The 19,114-nt window shown below is 43.2% G+C and overlaps 2 protein-coding genes across 2 annotated transcripts in view; one reads left to right on the top strand and one right to left on the bottom strand.

Moving 5' to 3' along the window:
* The window catches only part of RMP64 (ribonuclease MRP subunit p64), a 5,372-nt gene extending 5,274 nt beyond the window's left edge, over positions 1-98 (bottom strand). The window contains exon 1 of the mRNA XM_085301435.1: positions 1-98. This exon is cut by the window's left edge and continues 51 nt beyond it. Coding sequence (XP_085157561.1) covers positions 1-82 — 82 coding nt within the window. The 5' untranslated portion in view covers positions 83-98.
* Positions 99-731: 633 nt separating this feature from the next.
* LOC146597805 (protein spire homolog 1-like) lies at positions 732-16,586 on the top strand. The gene is made up of 15 exons (XM_085301482.1): positions 732-972; positions 1,280-1,311; positions 2,937-3,062; positions 3,331-3,396; positions 6,368-6,529; positions 8,667-8,735; positions 9,237-9,366; positions 9,872-9,996; positions 11,338-11,413; positions 11,962-12,113; positions 13,231-13,362; positions 14,710-14,774; positions 15,601-15,628; positions 16,063-16,205; positions 16,354-16,586. The coding sequence occupies exons 1-15, from the start codon at positions 732-734 to the stop codon at positions 16,538-16,540; spliced, it is 1,734 nt and encodes a 577-aa protein (XP_085157608.1). The 3' UTR covers positions 16,541-16,586.
* The last annotated feature ends 2,528 nt before the right edge of the window (positions 16,587-19,114 follow it).

The raw sequence follows: 19,114 nt of genomic DNA, 5'->3' as shown, positions 1-19,114 counted from the left end.
GTTGGCCCGACACGGCCACCGTCGCGCTGCTCGCGGGCCACGACACGTCCAGCCGGTTCCACGCCGCCTCGGACGCCGCCATCTTGCCGGGCGCCGGGCGAGGGGGCGGACCCATGTGGCCGCGCTGGGCGGGGGGAACGGGCGACGGGCGGGCGGAACCACTCGCTGGGCCCCGGAGGGGGGGGGGCGGCCGGGAAGGGCAGGTGCAGCTGCCGTGCAGCGCTCTAGTGGATTAGTGCTCCCAGCCCTGTGCCCCATCGAATTGCTTCAATTTTTATGATTTCCCAGGTGTTCTTCCCTGAATGTATGACATTATTCCCTGCCTACCTCAAGCTGAACTTACTCTTTTTTTTTTTAATCTGCAAACAGCACTGTTCCCATTAATGTCAGATGACATTAATGACATAGAGTCAATGAAGTTAAGCTGAGCATGAATTTTAAAAGCCTACTCTGTCATCTTTTTAGATTCTATTGTGTTATATATTTTCTGTATTCTTTCAAATATGCTAATATAAATACAGGTTAAAGAATGGTATTAATAGTGTCCCTTTAAAAAGGTAGAGCAAAATTAGCTTTAATGATCACACCTGTAGGGTAGAGAGGGTGTGAAAGAGCAAACATGCAGGCAGAACTGATAAAAGGCTGCTATGAGCACCCGTCTGCATTGGCAAGGGGGTGCCAAGCTTCCTGGGTCCAGAGCTAGGCCTAGGTGATGCTGAGTAAAGGTGGAAATGGAGGTTCTGCAGTGTGAGTGGAGGATCCCGAAGGTGTCTTTAGCAGAGATTCTGAGGTGCTTTGAGCATCCTATAAGTGAGGAACAAGCCTGGGCTATTTGCTTTCAGTGTTGCTGTAAAATGAAGCAGTTGTCTCAGGGGCTGCACTCATCGCTCCATGCTGTAGTCATAAAAGGTCCTGGGAGTATCTTTATCCATGCAGATGGCACTGCTTCCTTCAAGGTGTATCAAAAGTCTGGTAAGAATATGGGTAGCTGTGGATGCTAGGGGTTGTTCCTATAACTAGCTCTTCATTAGCTAAAATATGGGGACAAAATGGGGGAAATGCTTCTTTTCTTTCTTCTTCCTCCTGCATGCTCTCATGTGGCTCTTCTCCTGTCTGTACCCTGTTTCAGAGGCCCTTAGATGAGTGGTAATATGTATGTGCAGCCTACTAATTTTTCCAGTGCTCCTCCTGTGAATCATTTGGTTCAGATATTCTAAAAACTGTTTATTAATCCCAATGCAATTATCTTTCTACCTCTCCTCTCCTGTTTCCCTTTCAGATGTTGGTAACACTCAACAGTTAGAGGATAAGGTAAGCCTGTGTCTTCAACTTCATATACACGCAAATACAATTCTGCTGTGGTAGAAGGCCAGTTCAGGAGATGCAGGTTTCTAGATGCTGAAAATTGTCATGATGCTTATATTTGTTGTGCTCTGGGTGAGCAGATGCTTGTGGGAATGCCTCTGTCCCCTGCAATGTGGCAAATGAGATAGAACTGTAGACTCAAACTCAGCTAAGGCAATTGGACTGGGAGATAGCGTGCGTGGAAGATGCTGCTGACTATGGATTAGCCCACAGACTGTGTCTTAAAAATGAATCACTTAGAGGTGCTAGGTATGGCCATTTAACACTTTTTAAAACAGCTTATTTGGGGAGTATTTCAGGGTAGCTGGTGGGCAAATAGCTGCCTTTTGAGCTCCTCTCATCCTGCGAGAGGTGCTCAGTCACAAGGGTCACATGTGGCAGGGAGGTGAGCTCTGATGTTTTACACAGCACTGTGCTACACTGCTCTGATTCCTTGGCCTGTATCTGCAGCTGCTGGAGTACCTGGGAGYGGTGATCTATGAAGCACTGGACTGGGGAATTGACAGCCAAGCAGAGCGAGAACTCAGCGAGCCCTTGGAGAAACTGCTCTCCCTCATGCTGAAACTGGACGATGAAGCGATGAAACTAGCAGTGACCCTGCAGGATGTTATCAAGGTTTCATGTGTCTCACTTAATGTAGCAGCTTTTGAAGTGTTAATGGCATTACTCCATCAGCTAACAGGTCCAACAATTTCTAGGGAGGAGCTGGGTAGCTTAGAAGATATATAGGGGAATGTGCAGCTTTCCTATCAGATGGCAAAAGAAAAACACCTTAAGTGCACTGACATTTCTATGGTAAAGAGAAGGTTAAGAAGGAAGACTGAGCATGGCTGTCATGCAGCTGTGTCTACAAAGTTCTTCTGTACCTAGCCTTCTGTAGCTGTGCTTTTGAGGTGTAGGCAGAGAAACTTTCACTAGGCCCTAGTTTTGAAAATGACTTCTCATAGCCCCAGTCCTTACCTGAGTCTTAGTGTCTACACTACAAGTTCACCTACAGATCAAGATACACACAACTTTCTAGGCAGCATAACCTCTGCAATGTATATCTTATAGGTATGAAAGCCTACCTGTGGACGTGCTAGGTAATGAAAAAAAAAAGTTGCTTGTCCAAAATGTTCGGTTTCTGAAAGAACTAGGAGATCAGTGTCACAACTCAAACTACTGGTTTGCTCTCAGCTGTAATTTCAGGATACCAGAAATTCCCCATTCCTCAGTGGGCCTCTTATCAGGGCAGAGGGTGGGGGAGAAGACCAGGATAAGTGTCTCCACTTGATGTGTTTTGTCATGCATTGTTTGTATTGGAAGCTTCCTCTTCCACATACTTATTTAAAAGCAGACCTTAGAGAACAAGATGTATAAACTACACAGCTAGTTCTACTACTGTACATACAGGACTGGGCATGTTTCTTCTTTGTTTTTCTCCATCTACAATAGAACAAAAAAAGGCAAAAGGGATGAGGAAAATGATTTTTAACCACAGACTGAGAAAACTGAACTTTGCTTTCTTCCAGCCTACAACACTTCTCATTTCAAGGACATCTCTCTCTATTAAACAGCTGCACTTTTTTCAGGTCTGTGAGGAGCACTTGTCTAGGCCTTCTGAGGCTGCCAGCCATTACAAGGTGACCTGCAGGAGCCTTTATACTGAATATATGGAACTTAAGAAGCTTGTGTCTATCATCCAGACTTCAAAAGAGGTATTTGGAGATCAACCCTTAGCTATCCCTTCTACATGATGATCTAGTTTTAGAGTAATCYTTGCTTTACACTAGAAATGTAATATGTAACTGAAGGTCTGTTTCCATCATGTGAAAGGCTTCTGTCTGCACCAGATTAATTATAGCTTTTGAGTGTTTCGGGGATTTTTGGCTTCTCAAATTTTCATATTAACATTGATAAACTGGGTAGATGGGAAAGTACTGGACAAGCACAAGGTAATGATTACCTTGTATSCTCACTTCTTAGAGTCTGAGAAAAATGGAGATGGAACACTTGCTGGAAAATCCCCTTCAGAAGAAGGAAAAATACTTGGTAAGGGATTTAATTCTTTCAATGTGCAGGACTTCGGGTTTGTGTCTCTCTTTTTTTTTTCTTTCTTTTTTTTTTTTTGGGGGGTCTGCCCTGGCTCTCTGAAGCTTTCCAATGACTCCTCTATGAAAAATAGAGCTTAAGAGCACACAAACAAAACTTATTAGGTTGTTTAAGAGCTTAAGTAGTTAAAGATTTGTCTGTAAAACAAGCTGGGGAGTGAGCTTGAAGTTAAGCTACTGTTAAATGTGTTTACCTCATGTGGGCACTTATTCTGCACAAAAAGCTTCTTTGTGCTTCAATTTAAACCACTTCTAAAAGTGAAATTTGAGGCGTTCTTTGTAGAGTAAGTGTCCACAAGTAGTTATTCAGGCTGTTTCCTCTGCTAAATGAGCTCCAAACTCCTGGCAGGAATTGATACCTGCTAAAAGCAGTCTGTTCTTTTCTGTAGTTGAACTGACAGCTCCTGGAAAACAGTTCTGTTAGTAGGGTTGAGGTGGACTAGCTCAAGCTAATCATGCAGGCTCTGCACAAGTTCACTGCTGGAGGGGACTAAAAACCAGTAGATCCACCATCTTTGGCTGAGCAGCTCCAGCAGTCTGAACAAAGGGGTGAAGGAGAGGAAGGCTCCCACCTTCCTCTCACTGCTATTTCTTGTCTTTTCATTCTGACCTTTCCTAGTTCTTAGAATATGTGTTTGGGGCAGAGAAAGCAACTTATTCTATTCTCTCCATAGCCTTGCACAGTCAGGGCTCAATCAGAAACAACTCTTCTGGCTGGAGCTCTGCCCAGCATAAACAAATGCACTCTAGTCTGGAGTCTGTGGAGACAAATGGCAAGCCCCGAGAGACTTGTGGACTCGCTCTTTTTGTCTAAATAACACTCGCTTTGAAGCGTGCTCAAACTATTCATATGAAAATGTTTGTGAAATGTGTGTTTGGGCATATTCTCAATTTTGTGATCTATTAAAATAAACTGGCAAGCTATCTCAAACCACAAACTCATCAACTCTGAGCTATAGCTCTTTTCTGCAGGGAATGCATGAATAAATACATGGGTTTTGCTGTGTGGCCTGAAGGCCAGCGTATTTGGCTTCTGCTTCTTCAGGAGACATGAATTACAAAGGCAGGATATCTGGTGCAGATCATCTGCCTCTAGTTTCCAAGTCCCTAAGCACCAGTTGACTGCATCGTTCTGACAAACTCTTGAGTTTAAAACAACCAGGATGCCTACTTCACTGGGATCTCACAGACTAGAGCTGATGCCTTGAGTGGTGCCAAGCAGATAGTGATGTCTGTGGACCACTTTCATATTGACTGCTATGAAACAGGCCACAGCCTGATACTGTGCAGTGTTGTATCATCTCAGCAGAGTTTATCTATATGTGCTGCAAAGCAATCTTCACCTTGAAGTCTAAGCACTGAGACCTCTTAGGAACACAGCTGTCGTAGCACTCGTGTTGAACTGCAAGCAATGGGCATGGAGTGTTTATAAAGGAGGCAGAGTCTATTCCTTGTCTGTTCTTCTGTGCTAGAGTAGCATCTTGTGTGGTATCACAGGTGTCAGAAGTTTATACTGAGCTTAGTAGTATATGAGATGGCCCAAGTAGAGTAACTGCAGTGATTCGGTCAGGAGAGAAAGAAAAGTATGAGCGAAAATGACATCCCCTGTGCCTAGAGATTGTTTGGGTGTACCAATGGCTTTGAAGTGGCCAGCTGAAGGCCATTCTTGTCCTTAAAATAATGTAGCAGTATTACAGTACAGAAGTCTCTCTTCAGGCGATATCTTTCAGAATAATTCTGTCACCATATGAAACAAAACTTTAGAAAGTGCAGATGGCTCAGAATAAATTGTTTCGTAGCCATTTGTTCCAATGGCTATGGAGGATGTTTGTGTTCTCCTGCAGAATAAATACAGTAGTCCAGGAGATATGGCTAGTATTTGGCCACTTGTCTGGCTGTTCTAATTTTCTGGACTTCAGATGCAACTGTCCCAAAGCTGGGCTAAAACTACCCAGCTAACAATCCTTCTCCATGAAGGCAGTCATAAGTCAGAGTTTGCCTAAGGCTTTTTTGACAAGATATCTGAAAGGAGTAGTGGAGAGATGATGTTCAATACTGTAAATGGAAAAGGGAGGAGAGTCTAAGTCAGAAGTTTAGTTCTGAGGCAGTTTTCTAAAATGTTTTGTTTTCCTTATGTTGTTTATAATACAGTCACTACTTCTTACTCAGTTTGCCTTTAGGATCCAGGTAAGCTGTTGACTTAGCACTTTCATTACAATGTTGTCTAAACATGCTGATGAGTGTCATTTCTGCCTTCCTCCCTCTCCCCCCACCCAAATCTTTAACTCTTATTGGATTATCTTGCATGCCTGAGCATCCTGTGGAAACAGGGATTAATAGAGGAAGAAGATGAATTAATGTCAGAGTTGTCATCTTGTGTCTCCAGGCTGAAACTTCTAACACAGGCTGCTGGGAAGATTAAAGTATGAGATCCTTTCCTTTTGCCTCCTTTCATCTGTTGGTCCTTCATCCTCTGTTTTCTGAAAGTTTGGGCATTTCAGCAGTAAGATTTGAGATTTCATTCCCAATGTTTCCTGAAACTCTAGCACCTGGAGTACTTACAGGAACTTACTCAAGTACTTATTGAAGAAAAGGTATAGCTTTAGCTACTTGGTAACAGAAGGTGTATTTTGCTGAAGAACATTCATTAAGTTAATGACAGAGTTCAGGAATGAACCTGAGGAACCAGCTCCCGGATCCCTCACTGTAAATTGACAAAGAGAAGCAATTTTATGTTCTGGTACTGTGCACTTCGATCTGATCTGTAAATGAGTTGAGGGGGGTGCTAAGTATACACTTCTGCATCTCTGAATGACTTTGGTTGCTAAATCTGCCCTATTAAATGAAAGGAAGGAATACCACTCCATGTGATCTAGCCAGGTGTTTACTCAGCCCTCGCTGGCTTCTTATAGGCAACCCTGTGGCCTGATGTCATCCGTGAACTGCAGAATGGCGTGAGGCTGCGCAAGGCCACGGAGCGACCTCAGCGTCGTGCTCCTCCAAAAGAATATACTCGCTCCCCATATGAATTGCTGGTGGATGATATTCAACACAAAAGGTACACCCTTCGGAAGGTGAGTGACTAGAGTCAATGGACAACTTTGAAACCACTTGCTCTAACTATCTGGTTTCTAAACAGTGTCAGTTGAGATTTCTTTCCCAAGAGCCTGTCTTACAACTCTTTCTCAAAGGTACTTACAAGTCCAGAAGTGTCTGGGACTCTCCCTCAACTACAGTGTTAGAACACAATGTTTGTCTACCCAAGCACTTCATTTCCAGTAACTTTAATTCAGAGGTAGCCAGATCTTTATGAAGCTGGATGCTAAATTTCATCCCCCTGCGGGAGTCAGTCACTCCTTTCCTTGGTTCAGTTAAGCTGCCTTACACAAAACAGCTCCACGGAACAGACTCTTGTCTGCTTAGGCTTTCTACCTCAGATGCCATCTCCACAGGCTTCTTGAGGTGTGCCATGTCTGTCATCTCCCTGCTTTCTTAGCTGATGTGGGATGTGTGCAAGTGTAAGAGCGCTTTTCAGTGAGTGCTCTGCTCAGCCTCAGGTGGAGGCTACTGCAGGAGTTCAGGCAGGGTAAGAAAAGCTGAATGTCTTTCAGGGGCAGCTGTTGTGCTGACTTAAGCAGTAGGGGCTTCCAACACTGACAGTTGGTGAATATGTCCAGGTACAGAGATAACTGAGCTCTAAAGGTCTGCTGTGCTGTTCACTTGCTGTAGCTTGAGCTGGGAATGATGAGCAGATCTAAGTCGTTGGCATAAGGCTTTGTGGCATCGGAGTGCTTTGCAAGCAGACTTCTTGGCGGAGGATGAGACAACTCTACTTATAATAGAGTTATATTTTAAAAAGTGAAAGCTTTGCATAACGTGTTAGACATCAGCTTTTCTTCTGCCTGTTGTCAGTACTCATAGAATGCAGAGGACTAATAGCTTCAGCTGAGCCATGTACCCCTATAAAACCCCAGCTCTTGTTCTTCCTGATTGTGGTTCCAGTCTTCAGATAAGACTGACATTTCTCTGGAGGCTGGTATCTTGTTCAACGTATTAGTTAATAGCAGTGGAAAGGAGACACTACATCTCAGCTGGTTAGAGCATGGTGTTGCTAATGCCAAGGTTGTTGGTTCAATCCCTGTACGTGCTACTTGTTTGAAGGTTGGACTAGATGATCTCCAGAGGTCCCTTCCAACCTTACCATTTTATGATAAGTAGCTGTGCTCTTTGCAATGTACAACAGTATGACTGTACCATGCAGTACAGAACTGTAACTCAAGGTGGCAGAATGAACTGGCTTTTGACTTTTTTCTGCTTTGGTCAACAAGCTGCAAGTCCAAAGAGATATAGTCAGAAATACTAGAAGAAAGTATGAAATAGAAGAAATGGACCGCTACTGATCAGGCCCCCGTTTGTGAAGGTTCTTAAACAAGGATTTCTCCAACTGCAAAGCTACTAATTTTCAAATGAATGAAAGCATGCCAGAAGCTGTAGTGTGTTCTTCCTGCACTCCATATGTTCTCAAGCTGTACACACAAGAAAAGCAAGCAGCATAGCCTCAAAGTAAAAGTGATCAAGGCAGCTAAACCCATGCATGTACAACTGCCTTATTTTTGTCAATGCTTCCCTCTGCAGCAAGTGCAGGTCTTGATGAGCAAGACAGTCCACTTCCATGTGAGTATCTGCTCTGCAAGCCTATCTTGCTATTGTTCCTAACTTATGTAGGCTCATAAGTCAGACTCTGGGTCTCTATCTTATGTATACAGCTGCCTGCTGCTACAATTTCTGTTAACCTACTCACCAACTCTCCTCCCTAGAGCTGACTTCTCATTAATAAATGTGATGTGACCATGATGCTTRTCAGGATCACTCCTAGCATTGAAATCTCAAAGTACAATATTTTTCAGCAGCTTCTGAGCTCTCTTAATGAGTTACTGGGGCTGGAATGCTGTATGCTTCCTGTGCAAGCCCCAAATGCTTCTGATTGTCCAGTGCTTCTGATTGCCTCTAGTTTGTCACAAAGCAAGCTGTCTCTACTTAAAAACACGCAAGCAAACCTCATTTTTCTGTGCTTCTCTTCTTGGTTTTGTCATGTCTTTTCTGCCTCCCACATTCCCAGATCCTGACTTACCATTCATTATGTCACTGAATGGTAGAGTGGATGAGGAGTATGGAAAGAACTTAACTTAAGCATCATTTCTAATCTTTCAGGTGATCATCAGGCAAAAAAGCAAAAGCTCCAAAGTTGATACAACTGCTTCCAAGCCTCACCTAAAACCAGTAAGTGACCTGGTGCTGTACCTACTGGTGGCAAAACAAAATGATTCTAGAGCTAGCAGAACGGTTTCTAGGAATATGGAGCTAATGTCCTAGCTACTGGATTGGATTAAGTCTGTTGTCTACTAAGACATGGGGCTAGGAAAATAGGAAATGACAAATTTTCAGAGGAGAAAGATGATCAGTCTCCCTACTTCCTCTGCTGCTTCTTTCATTTGGAATTCTTTGTGGTCCTGAAATATTCCTAGGCTTCTTGATCTAACTTAGTTTAGAATCCAACAGTGGCTACTATTCCACAGCAAACACGTTGTCTAAAGTTTCTCTTGTGTGCCACGAAAACTTAGAAATGAGATGGGGAAAGCAGAAGTGAAGAGATTGTGTGTGACAGTGTCCTCCCAACTATGAGGCACTTGTAAAACAGTGCTGTTGCCAAAAGTGTGGTTTAGTCACTGCTAGTCTCCTCGCTGTCCGCTGGTTCTTCCCAGTGCTATGCTTTGACTGCAGGTGCTGGAGAGGAAGCTGAAAGAGTGCATGCTGCAGGAGCCCAGCTGGCAGGAACAGTTCATGGCAGAAATAAAACAACCACAGAAGCTTCAGCCATCAACAGCAAGGGRAAATGGGAGCAGGCCCAAAGGTACCTGTTGGGCTCCACCTGCTACAAAGTGACTTGTCATGCATGTGAATTCAGTGTTGACTAAAAATAATGCACTGACTTRGAAATGAAAGCCCATCTTTCCTCCTTAGCATGTATTCTGCAAGGGAGGTGAGAATCCAGATTTTGTGTTGACACAGGTGGTATGGCATAAAAATACTTTTCTAGAAGATAAGCTTGTAGCTTATTAAGACTCAAAGGTGTTTCAACTTACCATTTTTCTAAGAAGTTCAAATTTGTCTGTTAGCTGCACTGGATGGCCCCAAACCTACTGAAAGGGACAATTTAAAAGCCAAATGAGTGTCCAGCATAACTGTCCACTAAGTAAGAGAACAGGATTTGAGCCATCACCTAAACCAGAAAGATGATATAACTGCTAGGACAAAACCTAGCCAGATCTTAAATTCTGATGTGTGGGGTTTAATATTCATCAGTTTCTTGTCACAACAAAATACTCTTGTGTATGTGTGTTTTTTTCCCCCCTTAGGAATGTCTGTGTCACCAAATATTTCCTTGAAATCTCCAAGAAATAGCATCTTACCTCTTCAAAATGTCAGTATGGCGTTTAAAAGCATGAACAGTATAAGACAGCAGCTAGGACCAGGAGTTCAGGTAAGGTTTTAAACGAAATGGCTCTGGAGAGACACAGTTAATCTAGGCACTAGATCTGTGTACACATGCATCCTGGAACCTCAAGTTCAAATCTTAGCATGGGCAGTCTTGTCCCTCAAAAAACAAACATGGTACTATTGTGTTCACTAAAGTTCTTTCCTTTACAGAAGCTCAAACCATACGTAAACACCTATTTTCATGGTGTAACTGGAGCCTATAAAACCAAGGACTGATCTGGTGTCTAAAACTAGATCCTGCAGCGATTTTCTTGTGCATAGGAGTTTGGCCAATATGGCCTCAAACTACTCCTGCTCTTACCTCACTGTATTATGCAGCAAGGCATTTGATGCTAAATGTGTTTTCATTTCACATGATATGTGAGTGTTATGTGAAATGGAGCTTAATGACTTGTTTTTAAGGAGCACCTTTACTAGTGTATTTCTACTTTTCTGCCTGTGGAACAACTGAGAGAGCACTATTCTTCCCTAAACTGGGATAAGTAGTGTTTGGGTTCTCTAATTCCATGGACTGATCATGAAAAGCTTGACTGCTTGGTGTCTGGGATTCAATCTAAGCATAGTCAGAAATTCTATGGAACAGCCTAAGCCCTAACAAATCATGTCTAGCACAGATGCTCTGGCATGCAAACAGGAATCTTTGTTTTCTGTAAACATTTTTGTCTGAAATGCAGTTGCTTAACTGAGGAAAATGGTTATGAATTTCTAAAAGCAGAAAATCTTAGCTATATTTGCACAAGTCGGTGCTAATTGCAGGAATGTTCAGTATTTGAGAACCATGTGGTGTATTACTGCTAAATTAGAGGGACCTTTTTTTTTGTGGAGACTGTAATAGTATATCTGGATTTCTAGTTTTCTAGAGAAGCTAAAAGCAAGGGTATCCAGATACAGCACTGGGTTTGAGATGGGTTAGTGGAGCACAGTCTCTTGTACTGTTCTCTAGAGTTGCTGCATGTGAGCTTGAGCCAAGAAAATGTTTCCAGTGTGCTCTGAGAGCTGTAAAGGAAGAATCTAGTGTAGCTGGTTCCGAGCAGTTGACACTTTAGAGCTAATATCTGCATTGGACTTAAGTGAGAGAGATAACAAATGAATTTGGACTGGCATGTCTTCCTTGTTGAGAGAACCAACTTCTGTTGCCTTTTGGAATATAAAGTACCTAAATGTGCCACATAGACTTTACTCTCTCCTCCACTTTTGGCTGAGTCTGGATCATTCCAGTGCTGGATATCCCAGGTCTTGTTTAGCAGTGGTGGTTCTGAGAAGTTGACTTGGCATTGGTGTCTGATGTATACAACTTAAGAATGTCTTATCCTCTGGCCTACAGGAAACAACTCCCAAGCTGCCTTCCAGCACCCAGCTTGCCTTAGCCAAGTCATCTGTAATGACCTGCAATAGCGCAGGTCAGTATCCTTCTAGGTGCACATCCAAATCAGGTAGTGACAAAGCACAGTGCCCTGCTGGGCTCCCACAGCCTTTGGCTGGACTCACTGTGCACCTCTTCTTGCTAATCACTGAAAGACACTTGCCATGAGAAGCTCAAGCACTGAGTGATGAGTTTGGAGAAATGCCCTTAGAAAGTGATTCTTCTGCAGCTGATTGAAGACTATGTAGCTCCTGCAGCTTCAAAATGATGATAGTATGTCCCCAAAGGCCTAATTAGAATTCATTGCACAAGCTAAATGAGTCTTTTGAATTTTCAGGCAGGAAAGAAACCACTTGATTTTTATTAAACTGCATGGTGCAATGAATAAGACTCATCACTGTCTACTGACAAGCATAATTATTATAACTTCTGCTTTTTGTGATTGAGGCTCATGGGGTGAAGGAGGTATAAGCCTAGCTTCATTCAGAAGACACTGTAGTGCTCTTGAGCATTCAGCATTTGGGGTGGAAATTTAGAAGTTGCTAGTTCATTTTCTGCACTCTAAAATTCTCTTTTCCTATCCAGGTCTCCCTGCAGATTGCACGCGTGCTTCCATAAGTGGACCCATGCTAGGAGAGATTAAACCTATCGGTTTCCTGAACTCTAGCCAACAGGAACTGCCTTCTTTCAGAGGAAGGTCCAAGTCTTTAGAGAGTGCCCTTCAAAGCAAGGAACCTGTAAGTTCTGCAYGTGAGCTGGCAAGCTTAGTCTCATACAGTTGGTAATGACTACATTGTCTAGGCCATACAGTATGTTGATCTTAAGCTGAGATATTATTGTCTCTTTGGAGACAATTTAGACAAGGTTGGATGCTGTAGTGTCCTTGTGGAGATTTCTTTTATTCCAGTTTGAATTACATTAAATAGTTTTTCCTCCTATGAGGAGGAAAATCCAACTGCGTTACTTGAAAGTTTCTGTCACGGCTTGCTCAGACTGTAGTGCCTCTTGGTACAATGAGACTGTCCTGCTTTCCCCATTTCCCCATATTCTGTCTAGACTCTGATATATTCATAAACATCCTTTAAACTGCAATGAAGTGCTAATGGACAAATGACAGACAAAATGCAGATACTATGGCATCGGTAACTAAGTGTATGCAATACAGAAGTCATTACTGTTGTAGCAGCAGTGCTGGGTTTATGCACCCCTGTGACATCTTCTGAATCATGGCCTAGCCCTGCTCTGCCCTTAAAGGATGTGTTGTACCCTTGCCTCCTTCCTTCTTTCTGTATACCTCCTTTTCCCTCCCTGCAACCTCTGAAACTTACCATAACTGTGTGACCTCTTTATTCAGTGGTGCAGAAGGGATGCAGGTGTGGGCTGGGCTTCCCACCTGAATAAAAGCACTGTTTTCTTCTCTGCCATTCATGTGGGGCTAGTGGGTCCTGGGGAAAGAAGGCAAGACAGCACTGTGCCATGGGAAAGGATCCTGTGCCTAAGTGAGTAGAGGTCTGTGTGCTACCTGTGCTGTGGTCTGTACCAAAGAGTAGGGTTCCCCAGAGAGAGGCCATCAGACATAGGTCCCTTGGTCCCCTCCAAGGCTAATTCTATTTCCTTAATGAGACTTCAGGAAGCTGCTTGAATTCTTATCTAAAAGCTTGAATATTATAGCAGCATTCCTGTAGTAGTTTTTCTGGTAGTACTGTGAAAGAGTCAGCTGATATTGCCCATCCCCAGCAGAACTAACCTTTGAGAAGAAATGCTTTTGAGCTTCTTGGGACAGAGTTTTGAAGATGACCTCAAATATCTGCTTGCTTCAGCTTTCTCTGATGCTTAACTTCTGTTGTTTCCTAGGACTGTCCCTTTCCTACCAAATGGTCATCACCAACCATTGCTGAGCTGATTGGAACTAGATATGCAATGATGGTGCTGGAGGGAGAAGGATCTCACCAAAGAGGTGGTGATGGTGTCTTACTGAGAGCCAGGGTATGTGTCCTCTCCTTGTGTGTGCTGTTCTGGCCTTTTCACAAGCTGACTGGCTTCATGTCCCTCAGTGTCCAATTGTTGAAGATGTTCTCTGACTTGTTCATGCAACTGATCTGAATCTGACCCTAGGTTGTTTAAAATCTTAACACTTGTGTTGTGATGGTTATTAATCTAGCTTAAGTTGCTGTGTAAATTGCCTAGGAAACTACTGAGCCACCTTTTTTCCTCAGCATTTGCTTGATGCTTCCTATCTGTTTCCAACCTAGCGGAACAGTCTGCCGTTCCTCTTGGCCAGCTCTGAGATCATAAAGTACTTACCTGTGATTTGGTACTGCTTTACAGTGAAGCAAAGGCTCTTAGCTCAGACTGCCACATTTGACTTGTGCTAGCTCAAACCTCCTTCCTCTGTGATAGATACAAGTCTGGGGCGGGGGGTAGGGGCAGAGAAAGACTTGCAGCACAGGACACCAAGCTGTTTACTCCACTTAACTGCTTGCTCATTCACTAAATCTGCCCCATGTTGTTACAACCAACCCCTCTAAAGCAAATGTTTTGAGTGCAAGCCCTGTGTAGCATAGAGGTGAGGATGTCCATGCTGCTTGACTTTGGGGCTCAGCCTCTTACCCTAATTTACTTAGCAGTGTAACAGAGCTAAAGGGTTCATGTTAACACCACTATGCTACTACTCCCACAGCCTGTTGCGCTGGTGTTTGAGACTGAATTCTTGCTTTCTTCTCACTGTAGTTGCCAGCCTTGCTTTAACTTGCCTTTTCTCTACCTTTTCTAAAATGGCTCTTTTGCCCTTTTTGTGTTCTCATTGCTGAAGTCTTTAGCTTTCTCAAGCTCCAGTCCTCAAGATAATATCACTTCTGACTGCCAACTGTGTATGAACATATTTTTTATAAAGTTCAAGTGCCTCATCAGCTTCCTTATGACTCACTTCTTGCTTCAGGATTGGATTCAAATTTGACCTGATTTAATCTCTTTGAGATTACTACAGTCTACCTCGAAGAATGTCTCTCTTCTTCCCTCTCTTAACTAGCTACTGTTACACTCTTACACAATACAATCCTTGTTTATTCAAGAGCCTTTCTTTAAACTCCTGTTGTCTGGCAGCTGCTCCAAACCCCTACATCATAAAAAAACATAGGCTTACAAGTAAGACTTTTGCCTTTTTAGCTTTTAATACCTGTGTCTCTGCTATTCTTTATCGGCTCTCTGTTCTTGTATGTGGATCTAAAGCATTTAGAGGATTGGTTTATGTGGAAAGCTCTTTGGCAGGCAGCAGATACTGTTGGTACAAAGATATTTCCCATTGGCATTCACTAGTAACTGTCCTTTCCACAGATCTGTTTCAGCTGCCAGAAGCAGATGTTCCTCAAGTGGCCTTATAGCTGTTACCTTTGCAGCAGGTGAGATGATGCAAAAGGACTGAATAAGGAGGAAGGAAGAATGAAAGAACTGTACTGAAAATACTGAGTATTCAAACAGTTGTAGGGTTTAGATAGGAACAGGTTGCTTGCCTTACTGTCTAAGCGAGGCTGATGTGTCTGCAACTACAGATCACATGGAAAAACTTGCCGTTAAAGTGGAACCTTAGTTTTAACTGTTAGGATTAAACTAACAGTAACCAAATTTACCAGGCAAGTACTATACTCAGTTCCGCTTGGAGATCACTCTCTTATGCAGAAAGCCATTTTGCTATAAAGGTTGGATTTAACTTCAGTCAGGGGCTGGAGGACATTCTGGGAGAGGGTCTTCACCAGAATTTCCTGTTCAGGACTAGAAAAGTGAATTGCAGACTCTGGTTGGGAAAGGAGTTGGTTGTATTTGTATCCACTCAGGAGAGGGTTTCTGTCAGGGAGGAAAAGAAGAACTTAAGGCTAGTTCAGGCTTGCTTAAATCTACTTACAGCAGCAGTGAGGCACGGAATTGGTTAGAAACGAGTAAACAATCACTGGAGATTAGTAACTGAGTGGTGTTAGTGCTGGGTGAAGAGTAATGGGCACGTACAGATAAAGCCTTCCACTTACGGATGCCGACATTTCAGATGTTTTAAATTAGCATAAATAGTGATAGAAAAATGAGCAAGTTCAGAACTTTCCTGTTTACTTTGCTATTAAATGATTGTGCCATAATCCCAAATTAAGATTTATTTGGGAAAGTCACCCTTAGCTGCAGCATTTGTATCTGCTGAGCTTTACTCAAATGATAATGCTGGGAATTTCTTTCTCTTAGTGTCGTCTGCTGTGACTGCTGCATCAAGGCAAGTCTAGTCTTTACAACAGCATGTGGAACATATGTTTTTTTTTCCATGCACCTCCCCTAGTCATAAACTATCTTTCACCCCACTGATACCTCATATCTACCCTCTAGCTTGTTTCTGAAAAAATGGAAGACACAATTTTGAGTTGCAAAAGCAGCCAGGATGCACAAATGCTAGAAGAATTAGATAAGGAACCAAACCACAGACATCTCTTGTCATATTCAGCCACAACAACTCTGGTTCCTCCTCCTTTCAGCCTGTATGAAGTGGTTGGGATTAGTCTGTGCTCTATTTACACAAGGGTCAGAAAGTTTACTACAATAATGTCCATCTTCTAAGTACACTAATAAGACAATTGCATGCCATACAAATTTTCCTGCTAAGGTGGTTTCATTTTCCCAGTAAAACTCAGGTGACCTCTGTTATGATTCTAGATGTCCATGCCCTTCAGAATGTGTGTACATCTTCCACTTAGCTTCTTAAAACTTCTGAGACTCTCCAAAGAGGAGGATCCATCCACTCAAGAGCAGAGGAGCTCAGAGTTGCTGCATGAATTAGAGCACTGGGTGTGTTCTAGGTAAGTTGGAACGGAACAGTGATGCTTTGCTTTTTCTTTGAAAGGTGTTACTGGTTACTTGTATATGTCAGAAGGTAGTGCTCTTCCACCTTTTCTCCTAAACCCTGGTTCAGTTTTTTGCTTTCCCCTCCCCCCCCTCCTGTTTCAGTGTACCTGTCATGTTGGAACCCCATTGCCTAGCACGGCCTCTGTGCTGTTACACAGGAACTATGGCAAACTGGTTGTCTGTGGACATCTGTACTCAATGCGAACAGTATCTGTTGAACATGGCTTCCAGTCAACAGCAGAACATCTCTCTCGGGAGAATTTCCAGGTCTTGGACCAAACTGGAATGAATGACTCTGTCTCCTGTCGCTTGTGTTCTGTACCTGAAGTAAATGGAACAGCTTTATGCACATACTGACATAAAGGCCTGAATGAAAGACCTCCCTGCTGTTTTTTCTAAGCAGGAAGCACAGTTAATATTTGTAAAGTATTATATGCATTGTGGCTTTTAGAACTGTTTTAATTCTTTTATGTGTTTTGGGGGAAAATAAATGTTGAAGCACTATCATGCCTCTAGCATTTCCTCTTTTGTACCTGCAGTTGTCATGGTTTTGTGGCACYCTTTGTATTCATTGCTAAGCAGACTTTGCCCTATGTCATGAGTGTAGGGAATCTTCTAACCAAAAAGCTCTGTTCCTGGGAGGGTTTGAAAGTACCTGCATTCTTGCAGGTACCTCTTCCTCCATGATAACTCACTAGAAGTCACTTGAACTCACTGATATGACACATGTAAAATTGTAGTGATGATTGCTGAACACTCTGCTCAGTCTGCTTGCTTAGGAAGCTAACTTTGATTTTTGTGTGTGTGCGCTACCTATGCTTTGCCAGCAGAGCTCTCCACCTCACTTAAGTAACTCRTATCTCAACCCCATTACCTGAAGGGATGGCTGTTCTCTAGATAATCTTATGTTTTGTTCTGGCTTTAAGCTTTACTCTAAGATCAATTAGGCTATTGAACATGTGCGATGTACTGGAAAATAAAGAGCATTTTGGTAAATTCTTTGTGTGGTTAAAACTAGAAATAAGMTAGGCTCTTTTCCCCCAGGAGTTGCCTATATGGAAAGGGTGTAAGGGAAAACAAACAGGATTACTTGCGTTCTTACCGTGTGGTTTGCAGGGCCTGGATAGACAGTATTGAAGGATACAATGGACTAGTAGCTGGAATAGTTCATACTGAACAAAAGAATGCCTGGGAAGGGGAAGTGAAGGGCTAGTTTCTCTAGTTAGTGGAAAAGAGGTGGCTAAGCTGAGCTCAAGGTCTCTCTCAGCTACCAGTGGGATTTGCCAGAAAGGTCATACCTCCACCTGACTTGTGCTGGCCTAACTCTACCTGCCTCTAAACTGCTTGTCTGCAAGATGAAGCCTATGTGCAGGTTTAGGCAAGCTTTGCAAGTAAATGAATGGGGGGAAGCTGGAACTGTGCTTCCTTTTGGAACAAATTCAAGTGTTCCTTTAGTCAATTAAGAGTGCAGCCYGCCCGCCCAGGTCCTCCACTGCATGTGCTAATAGCTCGTGCTGCTGAGAGGTACATCTGCATCAGGCTGCAGGGAATAACTGAGTTCTAGGGCAGCCAAGCTGCATCTGTGCTTGCTGGCAAGATGGGAGCACTGAGTGGGGCCAGGGGCATGAGGCACTCTTAGACACATGTAGAATGAGGGTGTATAGACAGAAGAAGAAACAAGCTGAGATTAGCCTGTTTTGATTAATCTGCAAGCCCAAAGAGCCTCTTGGAGCCATGGTACAGCACTGCAGAGAGCAGGTATCTGTATGGCACTGAGGCAGACATGAATTTGCTGGGACACCAAAGGCACCTGCCTAAGTTCTGTCTCTTGTGTGTCTGGTATGGTACCACATATGCTCTTTTTATTGGCTTCCCTTTTTGCTACCTTGTGATACTTGAGGGGTGAGAAAATGCCTTGACTGCAGAACAAAGAGGTAAAGAAGGGGGACAGTGGATGCTAAGGGAGAGCTTGACCCCCACTGCATGTATCTGAGGTAGTGAAATGCCTGCAAGACCCATGTTCCTATCACTTCTCTTCGCTCTGCATTGGTTGCATTGGCCCCTGAGCAGGTTATAATAAACCCCTTGTCTCCTGTACAGGAGTAACCTATATTCTTCCTTGGACTCTGGCTTGTAACCATTAGCCCCACTTTGACAGCTTCTGGGGGCAGGTTTAGTAGAAATGTGTATCTGCTTAAACAAGACCAAAAGAGCCCATTCATCTCATCTTGGCAGCTGCTTTTCCCTGGCTAAGGGGAGCCCTTTGGAGGGAGGAGAGACTGCCATGCCTGGGAGCCACAAAGTACAGGCTGGAGCAGATGCAGGCAGCATACATGGAACCTGAAGCTAGAGTGCCRAATAGGAGACTACAGAACAAATCCAGGACCAGTGCCTCCTGAAAGGTAGCAGCATTTTCTACAGCTGTGAAGATGCAAAATCTGTTCTGTTCAGGAGGCCCTGAAAACTCGTAGTTTGGACGAAAGCATTCTCTCTACCATGTCACAGCAGGATTTATTTTGTTTTCCAGTCTCTAGCTGATTCCTCTCATACTATAGACTGTGGTTTTCCCTCTTTGGAGAGTTAACTGATTCTAGTTATTAGTGTTACCTTCTGGTGAAACGTAGCTTTGGATGTGGGGACCTTTGGATAGCCTCACCTTACTGTAGAAAAGGGTCCAGCTCAAGGCTCTGCTGTAGGGTCCCTTTACACAGTCTCTGCTCCCTTAAGGCACAGCTGTAGTCTTTAGTCCTTTCCCAGTAGTGAATTATGACTGAAAAATGGGAAAAGAATCCTAATCGTAACCACTTGTGAGGGCAGAAAGGCTTTTTTTTTTTTTTTTTTTTTTTTTTTTTTTTTTTTTTTT

The sequence above is a fragment of the Rhea americana genome, unplaced genomic scaffold (assembly GCF_003343005.1).
Source record: "Rhea americana isolate MKP2758 unplaced genomic scaffold, rheAme1 scaffold_177, whole genome shotgun sequence".
Taxonomy (NCBI): Eukaryota; Metazoa; Chordata; class Aves; order Rheiformes; family Rheidae; genus Rhea; species Rhea americana.
This window is presented reverse-complemented; position numbering and strand designations above follow the sequence as displayed.